Genomic DNA, 12,188 nt, shown 5'->3' with positions numbered 1-12,188 from the left:
AGTTACCTCGACAGTTCCCCACCCAAAGGTGCGGGGAACGAACCCTCTTGTCCTACGTACAGGCAGCAAGTCGATGGGATACTAGGATACCCACCCCAGCACGCCACCTCTCACCACGGGCAACTCCAGACTGAGACAGAGTCCAGCCCCTCTCCAGGACACTGGTTCCAGAGCTCAAGCCATGCGTTGAGGTGAGCCCAACTTTATCTAGTCGTGCCAAATTATGTATCTCCGACAGAAATTGTTTCCCCTGCATCGGGACCTTGGCACAACATCGGACGGGATTATTTCAATAAACCAATAACATTTTGACTGATCATTATTTGTATCCTTCAGTGACTATACAGAACTGTACTGAGCTAAAACCTCCAAAATTTCAGAAGCAATAAGTCTTTGGACAAGGGGAACAAATTGTGTCAGGATCACCCTGATATTATTTGTATCCCACTGTAACTTTACTGTATAAAGAGCTAATATCTCTCAAATTTCTGGAGTAGTTAGTCATTATTAGAAGTGTTTATGAACTAAAAATCATGAATGTGGGATACTGTTTGTCCGTGATTTCAAAAGGCCAGTGCATGCTCCCGACGCAGGGGAAACAAATCTTTCGGGGATACATAATTTGGCAAGACACCTCCACCACGATAAGATAGCATTTCGTGGAGGGGTCATCAGAATAAAACATCAGAATAAAACAGGAAGATCACCATAACTGAATGAGAACACTAAATTAACATGACACAGGAGACACTGAAAGACAAAACACAGTGAGGATTCTAGAACAGAATGAAACACAAAAGGGAATTCATTAAATGCTACTTAACCTAGGCACACATAGACCTCTGGAATATATAAATCGCATCCAGGAAAAATATCAACAATACAACCTGTGTCCAAGACTGACCACGACACTTAGCTCTTTCATATACACTAGTTTGGTGAATAGTTGTTAGTAGGCTCTGTTGAAAATGTTATGCATTATTGTAATTTGATCAGTGTGGCATTAAAATAGGTTACAGTATATACCACAGCCCCAGGCTCTATAAATCAATAACTTGGCAGGTCAGTCACATCATGTTCTATTTTGTCAGCTGATTGCTACAATGAAATTACGACACCACCTCAATGCACCGATCAGGTGATATTCTTTTAAAGACCTTTAGTCAGGAATCAGAATCCATCATAGAACAGAAACAGTACCAATGAAGGTTATCAGTGATCTTCTTATGGCCTCTAACTGTGGACTCATCTCTGTACTTGAACTGCCAGACCTCAGTGTAGCATCTGATACTGTTGATCATTTACTGCAGAAATCAGAACACATCACTGGCATTAAAAGAAATGTGCTGCACTGGGGAAAATTGAGAATCAAATCTATCTGATAGACTCCAATGTGTTCATGTAAATAGGGGGACTTCACACAGCAAAGTTTGTCATGGAGTCCCCCAGGGTTCTTTTCTGAATCAAGTGCTTTTTACATTAAACATGGTTGCCTTATAGGCAATTTTATAAAAAACCAAAGACATTTCTATTGCTATGCAGATGATACCCAGCTTTGTTTATTCATAAAGTCAAATAACACATATCCTACATAATTTCAGACAGGCTGAGATAACGCTGCTCAGCCATAAAAATCTAATGCTCGACAGGGACTAGAAATCAAAATCACACTTCTTCCTTTTTAGCTTCTCTTCACTAGCTGCCCGTTAAATTCAAAATTGAATTTAAAATATTTTCATATACTAAATGCCTCCAGCTTATCTTAAAAATTCAAATAAAGCACTTCACTGTCAGACTGCATGCATACTTTTGGTTCCTAGATTTCTAAAAGTAGAATGGGAGGCAAAGCCTTCAGTTATCAGGCCCTTCTCCTGTGGAACCAACTCCCAGGGAGGGCTGGGTGAGGTGACTGTTTACAATCCATTATGCTGCAATAGGTTTAAGCTGCTGGGACAGGTTTGGCACCAGACCATATTGAACTGGACAGGCAACCAACTTTGCTTGACCAGGCAACGAACAAAATAAGATATTATTAATTACAACCGTATATGCATAATACACTGTTAAATCCTCCCAATTCTTTCGATCTTTGGGCTGAAGGAAGGACAATACTCGGTGTATAAATGCCCAATCAACAATTACTTTATTACATACAATACAACACTTTTGAGCATGAACCATCCGGATGGGGAGACATGCATGAAGAGGGACACAGCAAATCTCAAACTAGGTGGAGGGTTACTCAAACTGGCCCCCACCTAGTTGTAAAAACTTAAACATTCACATTCTTTCTAACTCCTAGCGAGCCTAACTTATGGCCTTGGCTCCCTATTTTGTCTGCCTTCAACAACGGTGGGGGTGAAGCTCCCGTGGAATGTGCTCTGTCTCCTCTACTGTCAGAAAAAGCAAAGTCCTGACTATCTGAAAACAGTATTTCTTATAACTCAGCAGTATAATGCATCATAAACAATATCATTCATTCACACTGAATCAGCAGTCTAATGTAATACAAATCAGTTTAATAACTGTAATAGTTATCACCTTCTTCTAATTCAGGAGAATAATACAAACTAAAACTACAAAATAATTTCACAATCTTTAATTAGGGGCATAACATGGCATAAGATAATATTATAATCCCACAACACTCATAGAGAAATGCAGCTACAGTAATAAATATAGCAGGCATTTCTTAATTGTAGACAACAGTACACCTAAATCATTGGATCAACTGGGTTTTCTTTGTACTAATATAGGGTCTTTACCATACAATATAAAGCACTTTAAACCAATTGTTGTTGTGAATTAGCACTATATATATATGAGGCTAAATTGAATTAAATTCATAGACATTAGTAACCACATTCACTCTATGCACTCCATGTGTGGACTGCAACAGCATAACCTCCTATTAACTCTACAGTATCACTTGTGCTTTTACTTACGTGCTGCAGTGTGCATAACTGCTGGTGTTTTTCCTTACTTCTTATCATTAGCATAATCCTCTGTCATCCCCCGAGGTAAAACTACAACAGATATTGCTACAGTATTTGGCCGTTGTGTTCCTGGCACAGACTCTTTGAATCAGCAGGAAATTTGCTGCTCCATCTGTCATCTGTTTTGTATCAAATATATCAATATGGGAATATGGAAGGATGAACTTGTAGAGACATGAAGGGCGTTGGAACAGTGCAAAAACACAGTCAGTTCCAGATATCACCTTATAATTACATCACCATGTCTGCTAAGGCTTTTTAATTCCTTGATGAACCCCAAACTCACCGATATTTGCTTACCTGGTTAAAACCAAACTGGACTTTGCGCTTTCTCAATTACATGGCCCACATCTGCAGAAAGATAACACTCTAAGAGTGTTTGTACTTTGAGTCCGTTTACAGCTTTTATATAATCAAACTTTGGATTGCTTGCTTACTTCAATATGGCCCCTAACAAGGTTACCGAATGTACTTTCAAAGTATTTTTTTTCATTAGACTCTTTTGCTGTTCTTAGCCTTACTGGTTCTCTGCACTTTAGCATTTTCCCCTTTGTTGTTTGAGTGATTTAAATTCCTCTTTCAGTGGAAGCATATAAGAACTTGAGTATTATTTACTTGATCTCTAAATTTCTGTACTATTCATTACTCATGAAGCTTTGTTTATCTTATCATGCTTATGCATTAAGCTGCAGCATTCCTCAGTTGTGCCAGATATGCATATATGCATGGGCCTTCCCTACATGTTTTTCTGTGACTTTTCAGAAGCATGCTGGACACCCACCAGAGTCCCGCCCTGTGTGTTCTGCAGAAAGTAAGAAAGAGAATTGCACAATCTTCTTCCATATTTTGGCTTCATGATATACCTATATATGATATGTTACATATTAACAAATCAACAGCTTTGATTTACAAGTCAAATGCACACACTATCTCCAGCACTTACATAAGATAGGCAAAACTTTTTTGTCCTCACACATTCCTTAAGGTCCCTTTAAGGACAAACTACCCTTTGGAAACTGTACATGTGCCATTATAAACATCTGTGTCCTGTCAGCAAGCGGATTTCATGCACTGTGACTTTTTAACTTGATGATCAGCATACTGCTGTGACTGAACTTTGTCCTCCTTCCTGATAGAAAAACAACAGGGAGGCTATATAAGGAGGGACAGAGGAGGAGGAGGCTTGTTTTTGTTCAGAGAGTTGCAGCCACGCAGAGCTGAACAGAGGGTAGGAAACTTTTTAACCAAAGGGTAAGTAACAACATTTATTATATTCTGTTAACTTACATAAAGTAAAGACCTATAAGTCAATGTTTAACTGCTGCAATAAGTAAACTGTTAAAAAACAAAACCAAAAAAAACCCCATTAGAAACCAGACGTTGGGGTATTTCGCAATATAGAATTTTTTGATGAGTGCGCAGGTTCTCTCTGCATAAACTACAACAAATATTTTGCTTGAACTTTTCTGCTTGTCATATATTGCAGAACATATTTTTTAATATAATATTCAGTCACAAATCCTCTTAAGTTATATTTTTATATTACTTTTTGTATTTACTGCATCACTGGACTAAAATTTGTGTTGCAACACCAGTGAAAACTTCATAAAAGTGCTCTGCTCACTCTTACTAATTGCACAGATTTTGATATATACCCTATATCAAGTCCAGAAAGATTCCTAGTATGATATGAGGAATGTAAAAATTGAACACCTTCTCTGACCTTTTGTACTAATAGGCTGTGTTTTTCTGCTGAGTTTCATGCATTTCTTTCTGTTCCTTTCTGTTTTTTCTACCCTGTTCCTCTCTGAAACTAAAGTTGGGGCAGTAAGGAGGCGCCACAGAAATGTGGGCAGGCCTCAGTCTGCTCCTCACTCTCTGCCTGCTCCATGGGGGTGGGGCAGAGAGTGAGGGGGGAGGGCCCCGCTGTCAGCCACCTTCAGACTGGAGGATAGGAGACGTGGAGCCTATGAAGGGGTCAGTAGGTCGAGTGACGGTAGTGGCCCTTTTACAGGCCAGCTGACTGTTCTGCTTGGTGCAGGCTTCCAGGTATGTGCCCGTCATATGACAATGGTTGTATATCACACTTCTCATTATTTATAACACAAAAAGTGTCATGACAATGGATCAGCCCTGTGGCAAAGCACAAGAGACTGGTAACTGAGATATTATAGGAGATTTTTAAATTTGTTAAAACTGTCAAAGAAATCTTTCTATTCATATTCATAGAAGACATTTTTACTTTGACATATTGCTTTGATACTGATTCCCAATGCTCTTCTTTTGAGCAGACTAGATGGCCTGCAGCAGAAGCTGGAACGTCAGGGTCTTAAGAATGTGGTCTACATGGTCGTTAACCACCAGGGGGAGCAATCACGACATCTGCACCCTTTGCTGGAGGCCAAACTTTCCAAGAACATCATACTCTACAAGCAGGACGGGCAACAGCCTGATGTTTGGCAGACTCTGGCTGGAGAGAAAGATGACTTTTTCATTTATGACAGGTTTGACATGAAGTGGAAAATTCAGTTACATTTTTCTGGAAAAACCAATAGAACATTGTAATTTTGGACAACATATCTCACCTCCACAAGCCTAATCTTAAATGCTTTTCTGTCCCTTTGCAAACAGGTGTGGCCGTCTAACCCACCGCATTTCACTTCCATACTCCATCATTGGACAGGGCCATATTGCGCAGGCAATCAAAGACACCTACTGCAAACGCCTATGTGGCGACTGCACACATGAGGTATAGATCAAATCTAACAGAGAGTTGTTTTTTAAGTGAGGTAATATGATCATCATATTATAATTGTTTAATCAGAGGCAAGATCTTAAACTGAATCTCTGCTTGTAATTTCAGAGTGCTGAGATCCCAGAGGAGTGCAAAGATAATGCAGAGGTCCAGCCTGATGTCCCAGCTGAACAGGACGACACCAGACATGGTCATCACCATGGTCATGGTCATCAGAATGGTCACGGTCATCAGAATGGTCATGGTCATCAGAATGGTCACGGTCACGGCCACCATGGGGATAATCACGATGTTCATCCTCGTGGCTTTGGCCATGGCAGTGATCACAACAATGGCCATCATCATAGAAATCACAATGGTGCCGACCAGACACAGCACGGTGTTAGACCACATGGGCATTTCCATGAAGGTGACATGCCTCAGACCCAGCATCATTTTGATTTAGGCCAGATTCCCCAGGACGTGCACAATCAACAGGTGGCACAGGAGGCTCATGCAGTCATTGAAAGGCCTTGATTATCTAGGAAGAACAGGTGAAAGTTAAAGTACAACTGACAGGGTCTGACGGGCTCTGACAATGAAATTAAGAGCAGCTGATGCTGACACTGACGCAGGCTGTTTGGCGAGGCAGGGAGTGAGCAGCCAGTCGGTCTCTGACACTGTGATGAGGCGTTACCCACCTCCTGACGGTGACACGGGCTGATAGGCGATGCAGTCAATGACGTTAGGGAAACCTGACAGTGACGCTTGCCTCACGCTGCCTGACAGGAGCCTCAGCCAGCCCAGTGAGCCTGACCCCCAGGTGTTGTTAGCTGAGGATGAGAGCAGCTGTAAGCTGGTTCTGATGTCAGCTTCATATTAACACCAGTCAGCAACACCGGGGCCAAATGCTCTTTTTACCAACAAGTATTACCCTGAGAGAGGAGGGTGGGCATTCCTGACAGTAGAGCAATGGGTTAAATTAGAGTCAAGCAGCTATTGTGAGCTTATCATTGAAGTAATTTGAATATCATTTAAAGAATATCGCAATTTTAACTATCTCAATGTATCTGTCAGTGGGTTGCCCTCCTCCTTTCTCAGGAGTGTATGTGATTGTCATGTTTTCAAATTAGCCCCCCCCATTATGTTTTTTCCATCCTTTATGAAACCAGATGCAGAAACTATGATCTAGTGGCGTCTGTATGATGTCAGGCTGGAGAAAAAGGAGAGGGTAGTTCAAAACATGATAAACGCTTCAAAGTTTTTAAAGTTCAGAAGTAGAAATGACACAAAAAACTGCAAATAAAAGTAAAAGTAATTTAGAGGAAATAGTAAACAAGAGCATCACAGTTTATGAATTAGTTAAAAATATGTCTTAAGGTTGTATTTGCTTTTTTATTAGGGAAGTCCAATAGCACTGATCCATTACTGAGGAAACCCCCTAAAAGACATTTAAATATAAATCTAAAAACTATAGACCAATCATTTTTTTGTGGGGCATTCTATCGATTATCATTCTTAAGTACATATATAACAGCAGTAACTAACACATGTTTTGTGCACAAGCTTTAACATATCTCAGGTGTGACCTTTTTCCATAAGAGAAAATCTTCAAATTTTGAGTACTAACAGTACAATTTATTCTTTCACTTTTCTTTTTACCAAATTTGGTATTTAGCCTTCAAAGTTCACACATTGCTACAAGGCTTTTTTCTTTTTTTTGAAGTTCAGGAAGACAGCAAGGAAAAACGAGAGTAAAGCAATGAATGACTGTTTGAATACGCTCTGTTCTTAGTGATGGTTTCAGTGGGAAGACATCAGTCACCCTGAAAACCTGAAGATCGGACATAGAACTGTATTGGAATTGTATGCAAGGTGAAAAATGAGAGTTGAATAAAGATGGCTCAATTACTCTTCTAGTTTTCGAGTATCTTCTTTTTTTCTTTCAGTGTATATATTACATGTGAATGAGGGGGATCATATTAGCTGCAATATAGTATCCTGTCCCATTTAATTCAGTAGTCACAGCTGATACTGTTTACATCAAAACAGTCCTCATACATTAAAAAAAAAACAAAAAAAACATTGATCTTCCTTACACCTTCATGTGGGCAATTTACAACATAAGGAAACTATTCTCTCACTAGAAGAATAATTGTAAGTAATGGACTACTTACTGAAACATGAATAAAAAAGGAAGTCTGCTAAAATGGTGTGATATCTGGCTTTCCTCATTTCCATAGGAAATGGAAATATTCTCACTGCCTTCCTCTCTCAGCTCAAATATGAGTGGTGCTGCCAGGTAGGTTTAAATGTGAGAGTATTTTTATGATTGTATGGTTGTCTGTGTTAATCCTGTAATGGACAGGAGGCCCATCCAGAGGGTACCCACCTTTACAAAGCTCAAGGGAAAATGGAAAAGTGAAGATACTAGATGTCACATAAAACATTACCTAGTAAAAGTAATTTTATTATGGAAATTATGATACAAATAAACATCGCTTTATAAGAAAATATAGGTAAATAATACTATTAAACACATTAGCCTATTAGCTTAAAACAGTTAAAATTCACTGTTGAAATGATTGGGAAATTCTTAAATGTTATCATTCCACAAACAAGTAATAATAATAATAATAATGGATTGGATTTATATAGCGCTTTTCAAGGCACCCAAAGCGCTAGTATGAACATACTCTATTAAAGTTTCTTGTTATGTAATAATGTAGTAATGATATTTCTGATGCAGTCATGTTTATCCGTTTATCCCCTGTTACCTGTGGTTACCACTACACACACACACACACACACACACACACACACACACACACAAATAGTCTCCGACTAGATGAAAACTGTCATAAAGTTGATAAACTGGCTCAGGACACTGAGGAGTTCCTGATTTAGAGAGTGGGATTTAATGTTTCAGCAACTCAGAAAATTTGTGAGTAGATACTTTTTCCCTTTAGATGATCTGGAGATGATTTCTGTAAAAAGTGTTTTCACTGTTTTCCCAAATATGTATCAGCAGGTGGCGATAAAGATCTAGACAATAAACCACCACTACACCACCATTGAGCCATTGAGCTGATGTGTATACTGTTGAAGCCCTTCCATTCATACAGATTTGATAGAGCCTTTAATTGACAAATTCACTGACAAATCCTCCCAAATTAGCATATTTCATACATTTCATACAATGAAATAAAGGGACTTCTTAGGTTGTTGGGTTACTCTCACATTTTCAAGGATCAAAGTGTCTGTTTCTAGTTTCCTGCAACATATCAACAAATATGCAGAAGCAAAGCACACATCGCACTTCCAGTTTATGTTATGCAATTATTTATTTGGCTAAAGGAAAACACTTTGCTTGCACATGCTGATGACACGCTTACATTTCTGGTTTAAAGTGATTGCACTGATGAGTTCTTGTTGGTTTGGCATTGTATGACTGTTTGCTTGTTATTGAAATAGCTTTAGATGCAACAAACATTAACAGAAGTGTCATCTAGAAGAGGGGCACCTTAAGCTCATCTTTCTATACTAACATTGGTGTAATGATGCCAGTGTCCAGCTCCAAAATCTGTGAAATTATTTTAAAGACTTAAAGCACACCAGCTTCTGTTCAGTGTTATAGCTGAATTGCCTGTTGGACTGTGTGTCTGAAAAGGTCAACAAGCAACCGGAGGTAATAAATGAAGCTGAGGTGGACTGCTTGTGTGGGCGTAATTGGGCTGAAGATCCAATACAGAGGAACAGTGACTTATGGGTAATTACCTGCAATGTCCTGAGACAAAGAGCTGTGAGTGGCTGTCTCTCTGATTCAATCAGCCCCACACAGAGCTGGGCAGTACACAGCCTGTCTTAATTGTCCGATATGCTTTCCCCTCGATGCACGGATGCACAACGTTTCCTGCAGCCGTTTTCTCTCCATTTATACCGGCAGCGACAGAGACTCACACGCTTGTGAACTCATTCGCACAAAGTTCCTCTGTGTTTCTCACAAACAAGCTCACATTCTTCCCACTCCAACTGCCACACATACACGGATGCAATTCCAGTGTTCATCTCTGTCAGACACACACACGGAAATCTGTTTGCATTTAAACTCTAAGACCACATTGGGCAGCAAATTTTCTTCATTAACAGCCTTCTTCTGTCACTCAGTGCTGATCTGAGCTGACCTTTACTGTGCAGTATGCACTTTCAATGCTATTATACTTTTAATGACACAGCTGGCAGTGGTTTTGGGAGGTCTTGTGAATAGCTTGTTGAGCTGCATCTTGAAACGGAATTAGTCATAAACACTGTTGTAAATTATCTATAATAAGTAACATGATCTCGATAACTCGGGGAAATCTAATTTGTCTAGTTTACGTTTGCATTTAAAACGCTAGATTAGTTGAAAATAAAATAACTGGTCCAACACACAGCGTACAAATTGGAGATGGAGTTAAATGCAGCTTAGAAAGGCGCTTCGTAAACAGCATTAGCAGTTAGATTTGCCTTTGAAAACATTTTTATTTTTTCATTCTTGAAGACAACATGACAAAAATAATGACCAAGATGCTGTATATTTATTTTGTAACTTGTCGAGAGCTTATTGATCACATATACAACATCAGAAAGGCTCAATTGGCAAGAGAACAATATCAAATAAACATCACAAACAAGTTCTTAGCCCCGAGTAAAACAGCAGCCAACAGACAAGGACAGCGGCTCCAAGGACGGAGGGGGTGGGTGTGAGGGGTTTGTGTCAAAATATGAAGAAAACAAGCCAATGCAAACCGAAACGTCATACTTGAGACCACAATGGTGATGGGTCTGATTTTGGCATGCAGAACATTTCCAGCTTTATTAATCAAGATGACAACACGGCAGCGAAAATATTACTCATGCAGCACCATTCACAGTTAATTTGGCTAAGGTGGTGGGGCAGACAAATAAATAGCACATGGAAGGAAAGAGAGTGAAACCACTGAAGGTCATTAAAAATCAGGCTGTATACCGCTGTACTCAAGTCAAGAATGAAAGTGTTTCCTCAACAAGCTGAAAAATGTGTGGCTCGGTGCTCTTTGCTTGATAACGAGCAACAACCAGCACAGATTCCAGCAAAACTACTTCCAGACACTGTAGAACGACAAAAGCCACACTTGGACTGACAGGCTGGGGGCTAAAAGGCATCATTATAAAATATTTTACCCCAGTGAAAAAATGCACTTTCAAATAATGAAATGCTGAAATCACATAGCGGGAGGAAAGTCCGAGCACAGAGTTACAATATACCTATTCACTCTGCCTCTTTTTTGATATGACTTCATTAAAAATCTGCATTTATCTATCTATAAATCTTCTAGCAAATATTAAATACTCCATTACAATACATCTTTCTAGTAATCTGTTAAAAGCAATCTGTGTAAAATACGTTCTTTAAACAAAACTGAAGCTTATCGACACTGATACTGTTCCTCACTTTCTGATTACTCTGCTGACTAGAAAATATATAATACTAGTTTATAGCGCTGTTTTTTTTCACTCACTTGATACAAAATATGTCTACATCAGATATATATTGTACGTGTACAAAGTGCTTCTTCTAAAGTGTCTGTAACATTTATAAGCTTGAAATAACATTTGAAATGTAGTAAACATTTGCACAGCTTGAAGAAAAGAAGCACCTCCCAAATATTTCTATCGTACTGTAACCTTTAAAAAACACTTTAACAGATTAAACTTTTTTTTTCTTCCTTTTTTTCCTTTTTCCACATTTCAGTTTGTACACTTTTAAAAATCACCATGGTACAACTGATACAGGATCAAAACAGTGCTTTTCCCATGATCTGATCTTCCTTCATAAAGTCAGAGAGCCTTCTGGGGGTCTTTGGATGAGTGTAAACACTGTGAAAGATTCTCGGGGCGAAACGGTCACGTTACAATGCTACTGATTACGGACGTCGCCTGCAAAACACTTACGTACATGTTATAATGATCGTTGCGCTCTCTCGACTGACACCACAGTAAGGCTCAATGCGGGAAATATACATGCACTGAGCAGCAATATATTGTGGCTACTACTAATGACGCAAAATATAAATGCTTGTAATTTTACAGCAACAGTCAATATATTAAGACTTTTCTGCAACAGCAAGGACTCGCTGGGATCATTAGCGCCAGGCTGCAACGACATAATGCTGAGATATAAAGGCGAGATAGAGAGAAGTGGCACATATTTATCAGATTCCCATTAAAAAAAATCATTTTATGGCTCTTGCATTGCTATGAGAATGTCGGATTAAAAGGCATATATTATCTGACTCATCTATCCACTTATCTGTATTAACGATGTATTTCTATGCTGGATGTGCTTCCTTTGCTCTGTAGAATACATTTGTGTTATGGTGAGAAAAGCTCATTTGGAGGCTGCCAAATGGAGGCTGTTCAGATTCAGATTGATTTCA

At 39.1% G+C, this 12,188-nt stretch overlaps 1 protein-coding gene across 1 annotated transcript; it reads left to right on the top strand.

Annotated features, from left to right (window-relative positions):
- The first annotated feature begins 4,099 nt into the window (after positions 1-4,099).
- selenop (selenoprotein P) lies at positions 4,100-7,649 on the top strand. Its single transcript, XM_085425836.1, has 5 exons — positions 4,100-4,247; positions 4,816-5,045; positions 5,288-5,500; positions 5,628-5,745; positions 5,860-7,649. The coding sequence occupies exons 2-5, from the start codon at positions 4,843-4,845 to the stop codon at positions 6,565-6,567; spliced, it is 1,242 nt and encodes a 413-aa protein (XP_085281962.1). The 5' UTR covers positions 4,100-4,247; positions 4,816-4,842; the 3' UTR covers positions 6,568-7,649.
- Positions 7,650-12,188: the final 4,539 nt, after the last annotated feature.

Source organism: Rhamphochromis longiceps, linkage group LG12, assembly GCF_057381845.1.
Source record: "Rhamphochromis longiceps isolate RC_006_pf linkage group LG12, R_longiceps_female_GT1.1, whole genome shotgun sequence".
Classification (NCBI taxonomy): domain Eukaryota; kingdom Metazoa; phylum Chordata; class Actinopteri; order Cichliformes; family Cichlidae; genus Rhamphochromis; species Rhamphochromis longiceps.
The sequence above is the reverse complement of the archived record's forward strand: the minus strand, read 5'-3'. Positions and strand labels throughout refer to the sequence as shown.